This window comes from Micropterus salmoides, unplaced genomic scaffold (genome assembly GCF_014851395.1).
Source record: "Micropterus salmoides isolate LMB-PRFRI ecotype aquatic unplaced genomic scaffold, ASM1485139v1 Ms_hic_scaffold_9, whole genome shotgun sequence".
Lineage (NCBI taxonomy): Eukaryota > Metazoa > Chordata > Actinopteri > Centrarchiformes > Centrarchidae > Micropterus > Micropterus salmoides.
In genome coordinates, this window is record NW_024044681.1 from 33649472 (window position 1) to 33667792 (window position 18321).

The 18321-nt window shown below is 41.4% G+C and overlaps 1 protein-coding gene across 1 annotated transcript in view; it reads left to right on the forward strand.

Annotated features, from left to right (window-relative positions):
• The window catches only part of sptbn4a (spectrin, beta, non-erythrocytic 4a), a 30809-nt gene extending 12488 nt beyond the window's left edge, over window positions 1-18321 (forward strand). The window contains exons 2-19 of the mRNA XM_038707421.1: window positions 1734-1997; window positions 3130-3363; window positions 3627-3716; window positions 3808-4086; window positions 4168-4298; window positions 4473-4677; window positions 6523-6768; window positions 6908-7042; window positions 7332-7573; window positions 9768-9906; window positions 10049-10133; window positions 10412-10623; window positions 10977-12328; window positions 12482-12542; window positions 12635-12903; window positions 14298-14468; window positions 14729-14771; window positions 16918-18321. Coding sequence (XP_038563349.1) covers window positions 1734-1997; window positions 3130-3363; window positions 3627-3716; window positions 3808-4086; window positions 4168-4298; window positions 4473-4677; window positions 6523-6768; window positions 6908-7042; window positions 7332-7573; window positions 9768-9906; window positions 10049-10133; window positions 10412-10623; window positions 10977-12328; window positions 12482-12542; window positions 12635-12903; window positions 14298-14468; window positions 14729-14771; window positions 16918-17217 — 4458 coding nt within the window. The 3' untranslated portion in view covers window positions 17218-18321. The remainder of the gene's footprint in view (window positions 1-1733; window positions 1998-3129; window positions 3364-3626; window positions 3717-3807; window positions 4087-4167; window positions 4299-4472; window positions 4678-6522; window positions 6769-6907; window positions 7043-7331; window positions 7574-9767; window positions 9907-10048; window positions 10134-10411; window positions 10624-10976; window positions 12329-12481; window positions 12543-12634; window positions 12904-14297; window positions 14469-14728; window positions 14772-16917) is intronic.

Sequence of the window (18321 nt, forward strand, 5' to 3'; positions counted from 1 at the left end):
AGCATTACAAGGAAGCCTGCAGAATCTGGCAACACAATGCTCCCCTAATAGCAGAATTCATATGTGGTAGCCATTAAAATATCGCACTATGTCAGCCATGACTGGCTTGAAAATTCACTTCACAGATGCCCTTTGGATCCAACTGAGCCCAGGCTGTGTCACAGCCCGGCACACCCGCAGCCTCATTCCTGTTCCATAAACCTTTAATTCTTCCTCTTTTGCTTCCCTTCTTCCTTTACTCTACCTTTCTCCTGTTCTCTCTCCGCCCCCTCTCTGATTTCTTCTCCCTCTGCTTCACTCTGTGTGTGTCAGTAAAGCCAATAGAGAGAGAGAGAGAGAGAGAGAGAGAGAGAGAGAGAGAGAGAGAGAGACCTGCTTTCTGCTGGCTCTGCATTATGAGAGGGAGAGTGAGGCTGAGGAAAGATAGGAGCAATAGAGAGAGATGTGAGAGAGAGAGCAGTAGCAGCAGTTAAGCAGAGAGCCTGTGCCAAGAGGAGGAATGCAGCACTGCATTATGAAAGCCATAGGATATAGGTCCAGCTCTCTGTGAAAGAAAAAGGAGAGAAGCAGAATTTCAATAGATGAAATGAGATAAAGACCAGACAAATTCCATCATATGCGCGGTTGTAATTATTATACACTCTTAAGTATATAACTATCACATATAAAGAAGAATGTAGAGCATAAATGCTTGTTTCTTAAAATATGAAAATAATGTGCAACATTATGAGGGGCTTTTATGTCGTCTATGCTATAAATGAGCTTTTCTGAGACAGATACAAAAATACCCAAAATCTTGTCATAGAAGGAAAACACCTCCTACTCCTCTAAGTCTAGGTATGAGAGGAGACTGGTAATAATCTGTTTCAGGGAAGAGCTTCATTGACACAAAGGACAAGCTTTGATCACCGCATCTCCTCATCCACATCACGTCACGAACAAAGCCCAAGATTTAGGGGAGGGAAGAGGAGCAGAAGAGCACAGGCAACGGACAGAACAGGGGTTTATTAGACTTGCCATGCATGATTTTTAGGTCAGCCTGAGGCCAAACTTTGCTCCATACACCTGCCTCTCTGCAAGCAGTGGGCTCCAGCCTTGGCAATGAGCTGTGTTTTCCCATGCTATTTTGAGGACAAAACTCAATTTAGCCACTCAGTATGAATGGTATTCTTAAAGTGCCTTCCAGAAATAATGCAATACATATATTATATCAAAAAAACCTTTATGGTTTAGAATAGCATGATGTGTTCCAGTATACCTGTGGAAATTTGCAATAGGGCTGTTTAGTACGTAATATAGTAATATAATTTATATATATAATTTTCTTTGAATGGTAATTCCATTTGGGGAAGAAAATTGCTAAAAGGTTAGCAGTTATCTAAAGATCTTTGTTATGGAAAAGAAAATGGATTTAGAATAAATACATTTAGATTTAGTCTAGAAATAGATTTTCTTTGAGCTTGAACTCTAAAATGGTGGACAGTTTTGTGCAGCAATTGAGCAGCACATAAGAGCCATCCCTTGAAGCAAAAGCTGACATTAAAAGAGTGTACGAGTGAGAAGTAAAAAGTCACTCAGCCAAGAAATGACAGTCCAACACATAATGTAGTTTTTAAAAAACACAGTGACTTAAATTGATGTTGTGATTTGGATCCATCTGAACTGAACGGTGTTATGCAGAGCTTTTACCAGTTAACATCTGGTTCTTAACAGTTACCACTTTCTATCTCCAGGAGGGTCAGGAGCTGATCCAGGAGAAGCCGGAGCTGCGTTCAGTTGTTCAGCAGAAGCTGGAGGAGATCAGAGAGTGCTGGTCCGACCTGGAGAGCACCACCAAGGCCAAGGCCCGCCAGCTCTTTGAAAACAACAAGCCTGAGCCGGCAATGAAGAGCTACTCAGACCTCGACAACCAGCTCTCCCACCTGGAGCAGCAGCCTCCCCAGCTGGAACAGGCACACCATCTGCCCACCTTCAATGAGCAGCTCCAGAAATTCCAGGCAAGTCCCAGGTCTCTCCAGGGTCTCAGAGAAGTTGTTGGTACAAAATCTTGTAATAAGCTACTGTAACTTAAACACAAATTATACTTTCATATGTGAAACACTTTCCTGCGCCTATATATATTTTCTAATTCTTCGTTTTACTCTTAATTCTCATTGTTATTCTTCGTTGCACTCCAGTCTTTGAGCAAACCCTCTAAATCTTGAATCTTAAACCTGTTTAATGGTGAATAACAAGCCCAGATTAAAATTGTGGAGCTAACTTGATTACCTAAGTGTTTATTGCCCAGAAGGATTACTGTGAATATGGAAAGTCAGTCAGACTTGGTATCATTTTTAGTCACTATTATTGTTTTTATCTTTTTTACTTTGCTTCAGTAGTGGTGGAGGACGAATTAAGATATTTTACTTAAGTAAAGCTAACAATAACACAGTATGAAATCAGACATTCAAAATTTTACTTGAGTAGAAGTACATAAGTCATATGTATTATATTCACATTCATATCACAAATACATATCACATTTTAAGAGTTAAAATATTCTTTATGATGCAACAAAATCATATATATTATTTTATTATTGTGATACATTAACAAATAAGAAACATTTTATTCCTGTCAATGTGGAGCCAGTTTTAACAACTTTATTTACTTTTGGCAGTTTAATTTAACTGCATCGTACTTAAATTGGACTATTTAAATTCCACCAGTGGGTTTCAGTTTTGCCTAAACAAAACAATAATTCCTGGTTCTTTGACTCCAACCTGGGACACTGAACTCTGCCAAAAAGATTGTTTCTACTTCCACAGCACCTTTGCCCATGAGAAATGTTCGTATAACTAAACCTCTCTCTGCCTTGATGTAATGCTTTTGACAGACTGCATACTTCAGCTCAATGTTGTTTATGTAATTTTCCCCAGCTCTGACATGTGTCTACAGATGCCGCTGCGTGTTCTTAAACGCGACGTCCAGTGGCATTAAAAAATGCAGCATTAACTTTTTTTCCCCCTTAAAGTGAGGCAACCCATTACATAATCCTGCATGTTCTGATGTTCTGAAAACAGCTGATGTGCTGTGTTCGTCCATCTTTCATATGGCTGAAACATGACCTTCCCCTTCCCTCCGGTGCAGGCTATGGAGTCTCAGATAGGGGACTTTTACAAGGATGTGGGAGAGCTGGGAAGCTTGCAGGGGGTCTGCCTACCCCAGCGAGGGCTGATGGCAGGTGACAGGGAGGGTGCAGAGCAGTCAGGCGTGGTAGAGACCCGCATCGTCCGCCTCATTGAGCCCCTGAAGGAAAGACGCCGCATCCTGCTGGCCTCAAAAGAGATGCACCAAGTCGCTCAGGACCTGGAGGACGAGATGGTGAGTGCACACTTCTTTTCTCTGAATTCCCCATCCTTTCACTTCATGTACTGTATTTCCTCTTCCATATAGGCTACAATGATTTTAATTCCTTTTTGTCTATCCATCAGAGATAATATACTGAGGTATATGGTGTTATGCTACATATAATGAATAAGAATTTAAATGCGTCTTCCCCATGGATTTCATATTTAATACTGTACATCGATCCTTACATACGCAATCTTAAAAAATTTAATGACCTGACTGTGGTTACTTGATAGCTGTGGATTCAGGAGAGGCTTCCCTTGGCCTCCTGTAAGGATTATGGGAATAACCTCCAAAGTGTACAGCAACATGTAAAAAAGAACCAGGTACGTGTCAAAGATGACGTTTGGCCATGGTCAGCTGAAATGTGACCTAACCCCGCTCAGTCTGGGAACTTACCTCTGATTGGTCCTTCAGACCCTCCAGAGGGAGCTGACAGGGCGGCGGGCTCGTGTTGAGGAGGTTCTGGACCGGGCGGGGATAATCGCTTCACTGAGGACTCCTGAGGTGGAGTTTGTGCGTGAAGGGGCAGGGCATGTGCGCCAGCTCTGGGAGGTTTTACAGCTGGAGACGGAAAGGAGGTCTGTGATGCTGGACGCCACATTGCAGTCTCAACAGTACTACAATGAGGCGGCCAAAGTGGAGTCCTGGCTGTCAGGTCAGAAGCTCAATCTGGTCAATGAAGAAAAAGGCACGGTACGGACAGTCCTGACAGTTATACAGGTATTTATAGGTGTTGTGAAACCTATATCTTGACATTATTCTGATATTTTTCAGGATGAGGCGAGCACCCTGCAGCTGCTGAAGGCCCACCTGGCTCTAGAGCAAACAGTGGAAACATATGCAGAGACAGTAGGCATGCTATCCCAGCAATGCCAGCATCTACTGGAACTTGGACACCCAGAAAGGTGTGGCATGACCCACTGTCACACGCGCACTCACAAAGCAGCTCATATAATCCAAGAAAAGAGGAAAGTTTGATTTTTGCATGCTCTTTCTACTGTGTAGGATTATGGCGTAACATTGTCAATGCTCATTTGGTTGGTAGCTGTAACATTCTGTTTTCTCTCAATTTTCAACAGTGAGCAAATCACCAAGCAGCAGTCTCACATAGACCGGCTGTATGTGTCTCTGAAGGACATGGTGGAGCACAGGAAGACCAAGCTGGAACAGCAGTACTGGCTCTATCAGCTCAACAAGGAGGTGGAGGAGTTAGAGAAGTGGATCACTGAGAGGGAGGCGGTGGCCAGTTCCACTGACCTGGGTCAGGACCTTGAGGATGTCACGGTCAGTCCATCAACACGGTTTTAGTTATTACACTACTCTAATCACTGGAAATATTAAACTTTTACATTTGGAGTAATTTATGAGAAAACACTATGAAGCATGATCATATAACTATGTGTAAAATAAAAAAATTAAAAGTGAATGTCTAAAAGAACCGGCATGTAGCAATAATTTTACCACTGCAGACTGCAACTTTAAAATGTTTTATTTCGTTTTTATGCCCTGTGATCTTCTGGTCAAATCATGACCTGATCATTTTTTCAGCCTCATACAACCTGACATTCAACATCCATAGCAAGCATGCCATGGGCCACGAAGCAAAAATGCAAGATGATAAAGTAAATAGGCCTATTTGTAATTATGTCTGTGCAACAGAGTGGTTGCCGTTGGGCCCTGTACATGCCAAATATGACTTTATGCTTTGTTTCGATGCTTTGCTTGAGTTAGGAATGAAATGAAGTCCTAATATTTAAAAAACAGAGCAATACTATTTTAATGAAAAACTCTGGAATTATGGGAAAATGAAGTCTATCTAAAAGAAACTGAAAAATGATTTACAATATCATATTCAACACCATTCAGGAATGGGTGCTTTCCATTTGGCTAAGGTGGCTCCTCGCTTCCCTCACTCGCATCTCCTTCTCACCTCTTAGCTCCTCCCAACATGGATGCAAGGAAGAGACACATGGATGAATGAATTTTGTTTCTAAAACGCAAGATATTGTCATTCCAGTGTCATTTTGAGGAGATGGCAATTAGTCATGACGCGCAGCATCTTAACTGTCTAAATGTGTTTAAAAAACAAACACCTGATGTTTGATGAAAGCTTTCCAATTCTACCAACTACATCACAGAATGTTACTCATATAAATTAAACCAATATGCAATTTAAAATGTGTTTTTACTGAAAGAACAGAAAAAACATAAGACAATAAAACAGCTATACATACCCTGAATGAAATCTATAATTTGTACGAAAGGCTAAAGGTTCAGGCTGATGTTACAGGACAAGATAACAACTGTGCGTTTGCAGCTGTATATTTTTCCTAAATGGACCAAGATGAATGTGTAATGAAAACTATGAAAACGGGGAGAAAAGATATGCATTTTGGCTTGAACTCTTTTCACCTGTGTGTACAGCCATGTGTTTTGTCATCATATTGTTTTGACTGAACTTCCTCCTGCATGCTGTGCAGCTGTGGGGTTTCTCTCCTGTACGGATTGTCACATCTACGTTCAAGTTGCCCACATAGCAGAAAACCAAAGATAAAGTAGACACAGTAGCAAATACTGTTTTTATATTTTATTCATGATTTGTATCGCGCACACATGCAATACATTTTATGTTATGAAGAAACTATAGGGCTGGAATAGGTTTAGATTATTTTCACTACTGATTAATCCACCAATTTTCTTGATTAATCAGTTAATCATTTTGTCTGTGCTGTTTGTTTGTTTTGACCAAACCCCCTGAAACTCAAACTTATGCCATTCACAATGATATAAAAAAGAAAATGTGACTTAAACGATTAATTTATTACCAACACAGTTGACAATAAATCATTGTTTGACACATTTATTAATCAATTCGCCATTTCAGCTCTGTTTAGTGCTCTGTAGTTTTCCAAATATTTACAATTTTACAACAATATTCCTGGTCACTGAGAGTGAGGATGGGAGAAAGCATGATTAGCAGAATGGAAAGCACTCACTATCACAAAAAAATAGCTAATATTATGAGCCTGACAAAGGCAGTGTTTATTGCATCCGTTGCTTGTATCAGAATAAATTAGTTCATGTTATTGTGTCCAGTCCCTGTAGTGTTGTGTGGTTTGTGTGTTCCAGGTGCTTCAGGAGAGATTCACCAAGTTTGCCTCAGAAACCAACAGCATTGGCCAGCAGCGCATGGAGCAGGTGAACAAAATGGTGAACGAGATGATTGACTGTGGCCACTCGGACGCAGCCACAATCGCTGAGTGGAAGGACGGACTGAACGAGTCGTGGGCCGACCTCCTAGAGCTGATGGAGACCCGCCGACAGATGCTGGCAGCATCGCACCAGTTGCACAAGTTCTTCACTGACTGCAAAGAGGTAGAGTCAAAACAAACATCATCCTGTGATTCAGGTGTACCGTGTTCTTCATTGTCGTTTCAAAGGTAAACAGTCTGGCCGTGACATGCGGCTTCTATTTATAAAGCACTCGTGATAACGCCGCTGTCCCGCGTTGTAGGTCTTGGCTCAGATTGCAGGGAAGATGAAGCAGCTGCCAGAGGTGAGGGCATGCCAAGCCAACATCACCAATCCAGCCACCCTGCAGAGACTCATGCACTCCTTTGAGCATGCCCTTCAACTCCTAGTAGCACAGGTGAGTGATATGATTTCTTTCTGAACCCATCAGTCAGTGTTTTTGCTGCTCATCAGCACAATGATGAGTGCCTATAAATTTCACCAAACTTATTTTGACTGTATCGTTTATTTGTTTATTTGTTAGCTGTTGTAGCTTGTTATAGCTCGTTTTGTTTAACCAACAGACAGAAGCCCTAATTAAAATCAGTTCAGTTCAATTTATTTTCTACAAACACAGCCATTCTTCCACACCGGCTTCATTCTACTTTGATGAGGCTACTCACACCCTTTTTCCTGTCTGGGCACAGGTGAGGCAGCTGCAGGAGAACGCTGCCCAGTTGAGGACCATCTATGCTGGTGAGAAGGCTGAGGCCATTATGGTCAAAGAGCAGGAAGTGATGGAGGCGTGGAAGGAGCTGCTGAGCTCTTGTGAGGCCAGTCGCGTCCAGGTCACTTCAGTAACCGACAAGGTTCAGTTCTTCTCAGTTGTGCGTGAAAACCTGATGTGGATGGAAGGCATCATGGGCCAGATTGGATGGGATGAGCCCCGGTAAGAGATCTGCCATATCCTTGTCTTTATTATTTGGTGTTGAGATGTGCATAAAACCTGTTGTATGCAGCATATGGTCCAGGTTTAGTAGCTGCATTTTGTGGTTCAGTGTTCAGTTTAACTGAAAGTCTCTGTGGTCTCGTGCAGTCCCTGTAGACAGAGTTTCATTACAGTGTAGTGTCAGATTAGTCTGCTGTGCCACCTTGACCTAATTTCACATGACATCTGTTATTCAATTTTTTTATGGTGTAATTGAAGTTTATATATTTTACGCTGTAATCACGACCATTATTTGTCATTTCACCCAAACACTACCACTATGCAATAACCTCGTAGCACTTTAACACAAATCTTGATATCTTTTAGCAGCTGTCAATATATCAACATATGCATGGACAAATCAAGATGGCAAAACATATGCACATGTCCTGTATAGGGCTGCAACTAGAGGTTACATTTAGAGTTAAAATGTTTAGTTGAGTAATTGATTAGTTGATCAACAGAAAAGGCAATCATGTTGATAATTCAGTCATTTTTCAAGCAAAATTCTCTGGTTCCAGTTCCTCAGTTGTGGAGATTTTCCACGCCACGCCACAAAATCACCAAAGTCACCATTTTATAGACTAAACGATTAAATGAGACAATATTCGACAGAGTCATCAAAAACTTAAGTAATCATTTTAACTTATTTTATGGTCAGTCAATTGTTTAGTCTTGAAATTGCTTCTTATGTCCAATCAACATTGCAAAACCCAAAGATGTTTGATTTACAATGGAAAAAAAGAGAAGAGAGAAAAGCAGCACATACCAAGGGTCTAAACATCTAAGCATAGAGGGTGTTGTATGCTGTGCAGATTGTTAAACCTGTTCTAATTTACTTGACTTGACAGATGTTAACATTTGTAATCCTGGAACCAGTGAATGTTTGACATTTTTGCTTAATAAATGACTTAAGTATTTGATTGAATATCAAAATTCCTAAGATCTAAGATGCATACCATGTGACTAAAGTCTCCAGTTCAAATCTAGCCTTTTTTGCATGTCCTCCCCATCTCTCTCTCTCCACACATTTCCTGTCCATATCTCTAATGGATCAGAGATAACGGTGAAATGCCCCAAGAATTATCTTTTAAAAAAGGACTAAGAGTAAGGGTAGGCATGCATAGTGACGCCAGCGGCTGTGTGAGGCTGTGATGCTCATTGTACAGAAATGTGTGTTTGATCATTAGCAGTTGTGGTGAAGTGAATATAATAATTGGCCAGAGGGTGCTGTCAACATGAACGTCTCTGGTAACCTTTCAGAAGGGTTTATCACGCTGTGTGCATGGAGGTATTGCATAGTCTATTTGTGTGAGGATGGTGTAAGCTGGTTCAACTGCTGGCACTAGAGAAAAAGCCAGGGGATCCCCAAAGTCATTATTATTCATCCTCTGGACACCATGGATATCTGTACCAAATTTCAAAGCAATCCAAAAAAACAAACGTTTGGACTGTAGTGGTGGTCCGGGCTGACCGAGTGACATTGCCATCCCTAGAGCCACGCAACTAATCTGAATCCAGAAATCAAGGTCATTTATTTGTCATTTTACTATACAGGGTTGCACAATGAAATGTAGGTTGTAGCTCCTTCATTCTACACACATAGAATATATATTTAGAATACAATAAATAAAAAAAGTTAAACAGTATATACAGTTATTTACATCTATACATGTACACACCCAGAAAGTTATAATTCTGTAGTGTATTTTTGAACTTGCATCTGTGGGAATGTAAAAAGCAACAACAACATAGTGTTGGTAATATGGCCAGCATATTAACATAAAAAAAACTTGACATCTGGGAAAAACCATCAACCATCTTAACTTATCCAACTTTGACTATGTTTGCACCAAGCATCATTGATGTAAATGCAGAGTCTGCCTCATCTCTTCTTGTGTTCTGTCGGCACGGAACTTGGCCATTCAAGCGCAATAGCTTGGTCTGGGATGCTGTGATGAAGCCAGGTCTCTGTAAAAATGTTGGCACAACATTCTCTTATTTCCCGTTGCTAGGTTAGCCCCATTTCATCCATCAATTTAAAATTCTGATAATCCTCTAATAAACTGGTATGCTTGTGAAGCATACAGCTAACATTTTACACTCTGCAGGTAGAAGGATTTTCTAATAATCTGAATAATCTGCTCCTCCTCAGAGATTTGACGGCTCTGGAGGTGATGATGAAACAACATCAGGAGCTGAAAGCCAAAATAGACGGCCGCAGCAAGGCTATACAGCAGTGTGCAGATCTTGGCAAGATCCTGATAGCTGCAGGCAACCCTGCATCTGAGGAGGTCAGGCTTACAAACAGAGTCCAGCACATTAGAATGACTATCAGAAACGCCACTAAAGAATACATAAAAACCATACAATTACTTGATTACGATGTAACAATATGTTGTTGTGCTCATAACTGCATTCTGTCTATCACTACAGATTAAAGAGAAGTTGGACAGTCTTCTGGCTAAGCAGAAGGATCTTGTTGAAAAATGGGACAAATACCAGGAAAAGTTACAGCGCAGTGAGTAACTCACAAGACGACTACACCAGAGCCAGAGCAGCTCTTAACACAACACTGTTAAATGTCAAATGGAGTCTATAAACTATAAACGTTTTTTCCGTATTGCCCTGCTATTATGAATCATGCATGAATCTTATTGTTCGTCATGTTTGAACTAACGTTACACTCTCACTCTGAACCATAATATACACACAATCATAAAACTAAAGATTTCCACTGGAGTGTGCATCAAAAGTGGTGTGATAGTAACTGTGCTGTTGGTCTGCTGTCACCTCCAGAGCAGGAAAAGTTCCAGTTTGCCCAAGAGACAGTAAAGGCGGAAGCCTGGCTGAAGGCCAAGGAGCCGCTGATCACGTCCAAGGAGCCAGAGGGAGGAGAGGCCCGGGCCCAAACAGACGAGGTTGAGCAGCTCATCCTTCGCCACGAGGCCTTCCGCAAGGCTGCGGTAACCTGGAAAGAACGCTTCAGCTCTCTCCGCCAGCTTTCCGCAGTAAGCATGACTGTAGATAAATGTTTAATCAGTTTGGTGGAGTCACAATTTAATGCTGCTACGAAAAAAAAAAGTGACCTTGGGATGCTGTGTTTGCTTAGCAGGCATTGGTGCATGCCATGTGTTTGCATTGTTAAATCTGTCTCATGATGTTTACTGCATGTGGTGTACCCTCACTCACTGCACCCCATCTAGCTTTCATGCTACATTGTTTCGTAGCCAATCAAACAGACTGTTTTGAGCAAATCACTCCCAATAATGTTTTGTATTTCTATTTTATTGGACCATCCTGCCTTTGTTTTCTGGTTTTAATTGGGCTTATCTATTAGTTATTTAGTTCACTCTCTCTTTAGGCTGAGAAGAAAAAAGAGGAGGAGAAAAAGACAACCCCGCTCTCCAGCCGAAGGATGTTCCCATTATCTTGTCTGACTCCCTGTGTTCCCTCAACCAGTGCTACCTCATCTTTCTTGAGGCATACGGTACAGGCACACATAGAACCCAAACCCTTACAGACCAGTCTGGATTTGGGTGCCACCCCTGCAACCCAGAGATTGTCCTCAACCCTCTCCAGCTACAACCCAGTTTTAAATGGATCAGGCTACCATGGACTGGAGCAGCAGTGCAGCGGGAAGTTGGTGAGCTCCTCATACCTTGGGATGAACCACCAGGTGGCCGGGGCTGGAAGTGACTCTGGTTTCTCTGCGCTGACCTCCCACAGTGTTGGAGCAGACACTTCTACTTACCTTGGGATAAGCCATCAAACTGCTGGCAGTGCAGAGAGCTCTGGTTACTTTGGACTGACTACTGGATGTGTGGGCGGTATGCAGAACAATCTAGGCAGTGGCAGGTTAGGAAGTTCAGGTAACATAGCTCAGCAACCAAGCAGTGGAGGTATGGGAAGTCCTGGCTTTCTGTCTCAACAGAATATGGGCAGTTCTGGATACTTGGGACAGCAGCTTAATTTGGGGAGTTCAGGATATTTGGCACAACAGCCTAACTTGGGGAGTTCTGGTTATTTGGCACAACAGCCTAACTTGGGAAGTTCTGGGTATTTGGCACAGCAGCCTAATATGGGGAGTTCTGGGTATTTGGCACAGCAGCCTAATATTGTGAGTTCTGGATATCTAGCGCAGAATTATCAGAGCAGTGGGGGATTGGGTAGCTCAGGCTTTCTGGCACAAAATCATTACAGCAGTGGAAGTCTGGGTAGTTCTGGTTACCTGGCACAGAGTGGTGGTATCATGGACCCTAAAATGGCGTATGCATGGCAGCACCTGAAAGCTGACTTCATTCAGCCCAGGATCAACCACATTCACAAGGCTGTAAACCCACTCCTAGAAGCCAGCAGAGTGCAGCGGGAACAGTTTGGGGACATCCCAATGGCAGACATGGTGGGCCCAGAGTCAGGGCTGGAGCTGCTCCACGGCCGTCTCCAGAGGGATCCCCGTGGCAGCCGCTCTGATCCTCAGATGGATCATCTGAGGCGAGAGAGGGAGTACAAGCTGGGTAGACAGACTTCCAGCGAACAGGAGATCCAGGCCAGGCTGAACGAGCTGCCGCTGATTGTGCGTCAGGAGCGTTACCGGAGGCGCCTGGAGAGACAGTCGTCCAGTGAACAGGAGGGAAGCAGCAAGCAGAGGCTGCAGAGGCAGGACTCAAGCGACCTGGAGGGCTCTGTTAAGGAGGGCTCTGACAAACGCTCGGGGTATGTGAATGAGTCGTCCTGGTGACAGTGAAATTCAAATGATATTTACAGAATTTGGTTTTACAGTTTGCCTAGTCAGAACTGTCCAGTGTGACACTAAGGTCACATAAGGATTGTGTTCACTGTTTGGATGACTTTCTGTTGTCACTGCAGGGACAAGAGATCTACCATGGCAGAGATTGTAGAACAGGTCCAGGAGAGAGAAGCAGCACAGGTGAGTTAGCTTGCATACAGTATCTCATGGTGTTGCGTGTCATTTTTCTTTGTGTCTTGGTGTCAAATTATCTTTTTTCCATGCATTTCTAGGCGCGAGGAGAGCCTTATCGTCCTCCTAGCAGCCTCTCAGCACCTGTCACTCGTTTTGATGGACGTCCTCGTGCCCGAGACCGCCCCAAACCGAGGAGGAGGCCCCGTCCAAAAGAGCCCGAGGAGACACGACGTTCTCGCTCAGCTCCAGCTACTGGTGCCCCAACGACACCTCAGCCACCTTCACACACTGCCCATAATGAAGGCTTCCTCTACCGCAAAACGGCCACCACCTCTGACCTTGAAGCTCAGCAGAGAAGCCCTAACAGGTACAACCACTATTGATAAATTGTTCAACAGACATAGCTTACACATGACCGCTCACTCAAACAGTGACTCTCCAATTGTTGCATCCTTAACAAAGCACAACAGGCTACCAAGCTTGGATTTCCACATGTTGAAGTGCATGGGGCTTTAACAGGAGCGATACTCTCCACAGATTGTTTTGAGAGTGGTGTCTTTTTTTTAAAGCCTTTTCAAAACAAAAAACAACAAGAGCGAAGCTGTGAGGAATGGACTGAATAATGTGTTTATCTGCTCCAACATAAGATGCAAATGTTAGCATGTCTAACAAAGTAGCTTACAAACTACAGTAGTAACCAGTCCTTACTTCCAAGGCCAACTAGTGCATCATGAACTACCTAATGTCATTTGTGGGATTATATCAGATTAAAGAAATCCCTGGACACAACTAGCACATCCACTGTGTTGTATTTTCCCACTGTGTGGAAGTTGATCCTGGAAGTCAGAGTTTAGGAGCTACTCCCCTAGATCTACATTAGCAACAGCAGGTTTAACTCCAGCAACCCCAGATAGCCAAACACGTCGGCTAGTCGTCATAAAAGTCTTTTCGTCTAAAGTGAAAACAAACAGTTTGAAAATACACAGAAGTTGCAGCTGCAGTGTATTTTCGCAGTGTGCTGCGCAGCGGCGAGCGCAGCTAAAATCGCAATGTGTCTTCAAGGGAACAGTCTGATTGCACTTTTCCATATCATAACTGTAAGACTAGAACTAACTAGCTCTACACTAATACTAAGAGCCTTGCTGTTTCTTTATTTCCATGTCCTCTACATGGATCACCAGCCAGCGAGGATGCTGACCGCTTTTCTATAACATGTAGCTTCTAGCATATCATGTATGTAGCAATCAACTGCATATTTAAGATGACTATTTTAAACGATTCAGCTGGAAACATTAAAAAATCCGACAGAGACAGTGTTTCTAACCAACTCATGGAGTTCATGCTATTCTGTCAACAACAGTTGACAATTTTAACTGCCAAAATCATTGTTGGTCTGCTCGAGATGAGAAGATAGCTTTTGTCTATCTGTCTGAAATCAAGTCCCCCATTGTTTCTAAAGTTTTGAAGAATTTTGATGGTAAATCTGCCACCAGTGTCATTGTAAACTGAATATGTGTGTGTGACAACATTACAGTCATAGTAACAGTAACTAAGGGGGGCGGGGCTTGGCATAAAATCAGTTCAATCAAATTAGCTTCAAATACATTGTAAAATATTTAGTTTGTTTTTGTACCCTTGTAATGACGGTATCATATGGTCTTTTTTTAAGACATAATTGCCTTGTTATTGTTAGGTATCGTGTTCATCTTTACCTGTATTGAAAGAAGCAAATACGCTAAATGTGCCATTTTGATTTTACAGCAAGTCCTGGGTGAACGTTTATTGTGTGCTGAAAGAGGGAAAGCTGACCTTCTACAAGGATGCTAGGAACCACAACACGACGTACAATGAAGAGCCTCCCGTTGACCTTAGTAACTGCTCATTTGATCCTTCGATGGGATACAAGAAGAAGAAAAATGTTTTCATTCTTCAGTAAGAGCTCTTCATTGTTTTTTTTAATTTTAACGGCAGAAATTGTGAGTTAATTTGTGATTCTACTGAGTGATTTTCAAATTTTTTCCAATTTTAATAAGAAGTTATAGCATTTAGCCTATTTCTCCAGATTTAAGAAAGAAATATAACACAGAATATTAAATAAGTGCAATGTCATTTTCATTCATTGGACATATGGTTATAAAAGGCATTGCAGTGTATGAGAAACTGACAATCCCTGTTGATTTTCTCTGCAACAGAATAAATGATGGAAACAACTTTGCATTCCATGCAAAAGATGAGGTAAGAACATTTATATTTAAATCATGTTTAAGAGGAGCAGACATTAGGACATAATCCACTTTCCTTTATTTTAGACTTTCTTTGTGCCACATACTGAAAGAGGTCCATGATAGACTCTAAGAGAGCAGATAAGAGATTTCTACACATTATGGGTATAATACATATCTATAATATAATAATGTATACCTATAATTTAGGTTTGAAGCAGGCATCTGCATTCCGTAATGTTAAAGGATACGTCTGGTGATCTTCTGTATTTTTCTTATTGTCAACAAATCCAATGAAAAGACCAAGCCAAGTATGAACCTGTCATACTAACAAGTAGTGTAGGATCAGTCTGTTCAGTCTGTATATCCAAAGCCTGAAATATCTTATGCCTCTGTGCCATAGAGCTCCATTGTCTGGGAAAATAGTCCCCAACAAATGCACTTTTAATTTCCTCCTAAGTTTTGCTAAAACCTACAGTGGCCAGCTTTTCTAGGAAATTACAGTAGGAATCAATGGGCATGGGAGCCACAGGCAGGCTGGGGAAGTCAGAAAGCTTTGAGAGACAGGCTAACACATCATTTGCTGACAATAACAAAAATATAGCATATGGCAAGCCTAATCCTTCACAGAATAATAACCAGACAAGAACCTGTATGCTGAGAAAAATGAATTTAGAACATTTTGTTCAGTTTTCACACCTTTTGATCATCGCCACGTCCAAATAGATGTCAGACATTGCACCAGTTTGTCTATTTTTAATTTCCTTTCTTTTTGTTTTCCTCTTTTGGATTATTAAAATAACACAAGATATATACTGTCAGTATCTTCAGATATCAGGACAACTGTAGGGGGGTTGTTTTTTTCTTCTCTTCTTTGTGGAATTATCTCAATTTAATCCAGATATTGAACCTGTACTGTATGAAAGACTTTGATTCACTGTAAAAAATTAACTTAATTGGAAGGACCTAGTCCCAGTTTTTTAAAGTTGTGCCAAGCAACTGGGAAATCACTCATAGAATTCTTAAAGTCCAACTGAAATGATGGTTTCATGATGGCACTTGTTTTGCATTAATTTGACAGAATACCGTTTCATTATCTGTCTAAGTAGATAGAGACCTTATTTCAACACAGCCAGTCAAATCTTGCAAAAAGCACTGACATCAGCATTCTATCATAGGCAGAGCAGACGGTCACACTGAGCTAGACAACAGGCATTTTGAAAAACCACTTTAGCTTCCCGGCTAAAGTCACCTTCTTATCTAACTTAAAAACATGAACATGTCTTGTCCTGCACCCTTAAGCTTATTGAACAAGCTACCAAACAAACATTTACCAGGAAAAGATGCATTGCTAATGTCAGTTTGCAGGCTACATAGCTAGTTCACTGCAGCACATTAAACACCATGTAAAGATACATGCAAACGTCACTTGGGCCCAGTTGAATGCTGGTGTGGTCTGCCCGTGCAAGTTTGTTAACTTGGTCTCTCGCTCTCTACGGTGTCAGTCAAACACAGAAACAGACACACACATCTCCCTAGCAAGCTAAGATGAAAAAAAGCATTTCTGATCTTTCCCTAAATATCAGATATATTTAAATTGTTTTCTACCATTGTTTTCTACCTTTTACTAAAAAAAACTATTAAACCCACTAAATTATTAATTAAAAAAAGGAGTGAATGCTGATATTATTTTTGTCTACAAAGGATGACTAAATGTGGTTTCAGTTGAACTTTAAATGTTTCCTGCACTTTATTTACCAGAAAAAAAGTCAAGTGACGACCAGTGGTGGAAAGAAACCAAGGATATTTTCTGTAACTGAATATTTCTATTTTATGCTACTTTATACTTCTGCTCCACTAGATTTGTGAAATTTTTTACAACATTACATTAAATTACTAGTGACTTCTCAGATTAAGATTTTATAGGGAAAAAAAGCATATTATTAACTTTTAGAATACAACACAAGGTCAGCTTCAAATCAATTGTCATTTTGTGTGTACTGGAAACATGTCCCACTTCTATCCACCCACCATTTTGAGCTGACACCTGAAATCAAAGAAGTTGATCTACAGTTTGGATTGGATTACCTTCTCTGTTGCAGGCTCAAATTTTGATATGAAATGGTGTTAATTCCGTGTGTCTTTGCTGGTCTCTGTAGGAGGACCTGAAGGCTTGGACTTCAAATATCACCACCTGTATAGCTGAGCATGAAGCCATGGCCAAGTGGGACAAGCCAGGGACATCGTCCATGGACCCCGACGGTTCGGAGAGGAAGGAGAAGTCGGAGGGCGACGCAGATGCCAGGTCAGAGAGGTCCGAGCTCGCCGAAGGGGAGGAGAGGTCTGAGAAGGAGAGGTCAGAGAAAGGGGATGGCTCTGAGAAGTTAGACACGTCAGAAATTGCAGACAAATTGGATGGCGGGGCAGGGGGCTCCAGCACATCTGGAAAGAGCAAATGAGGAGCCCCTTTAGCATTACTCACTGACAAAAGGTGTAGGAGGTGGTGGGTGGGAGGGATGGATGGAGAGCATGTGCAGCTAGGTTTGAAGATCCTCAGTCACAGAGCTGGAACACACTGAGGCCATGGTCCTTGGACTGACTATTGTTACTGTGACAGACTAAACTCTCAGCCCCTCCCCTCCTTCACCCAGCCAATACATCAGTGCTTGCATTGTGCCACCTACTGGTAGACAGGAGGTCGGCACAGACAGACAGACAGACAGACAGACTCCAACAAGTGGTCCCAGATTAGCCACTGTCACGTCCCATTGATGATCGTTTAATCTCTTGGACTCACAGCATCTTTCTGTATGTATCTTTGACTGATAATGTAATGCTCTGTCTAGCTAGACAAACCTGAGAAGAGGTGAATGAAATGTTTCACAATATTAAAAAGGAAAAAAAAAACATTTTTGAAGCAATATACTTTTTTATTTCCTCTCTTTGTTAAAGAGAGAAAAAGGGAAAAGGAAACAAGAAATAATTGCAAATGTGAACTCTATGATTTGTCACATCCATGTAAACTCCAGGCAGTTGTGCACCTTAGACACTTGACACATCTGTATACTAATCATAAAGACATTTAATCCCATCACATGGCTAGCTTTGACTCATCTTAATATAATGGAATGCTGGTGTTGCCCACCTGACTTCATTGTGTCAATGAATACACATTTCTACAGTTTATTTTCAGTTATTATTATTATTATTATTATTATCATTATTATTTGTATACAATGATCCATGTCAAGAAAAGAGCTTTCCATCAAATTCTAATCCATTATCCCAAGGTGTTTTCAAAGTGGTAATGTTCAAAGTGACACTCAGCCTGTGTGACACAATGCCTTTGTATACATGACAAAAATCAGAACATTGCATGAAATAGTCTATTAGTGCACCTGTTAAACTTGCCTTTATTTTTATGTTTTTGAAAGCAGTTTTGGAATTGCAATAACTTAAGTGGGGGAAATGAATCTGCTATCGTGGTCCACTTCTCAAAATTCAGAGGTAAGTTTGACAAAGTAGGGTTGTATTCTATCCATCACAGTAAGCATGAGAAGAAA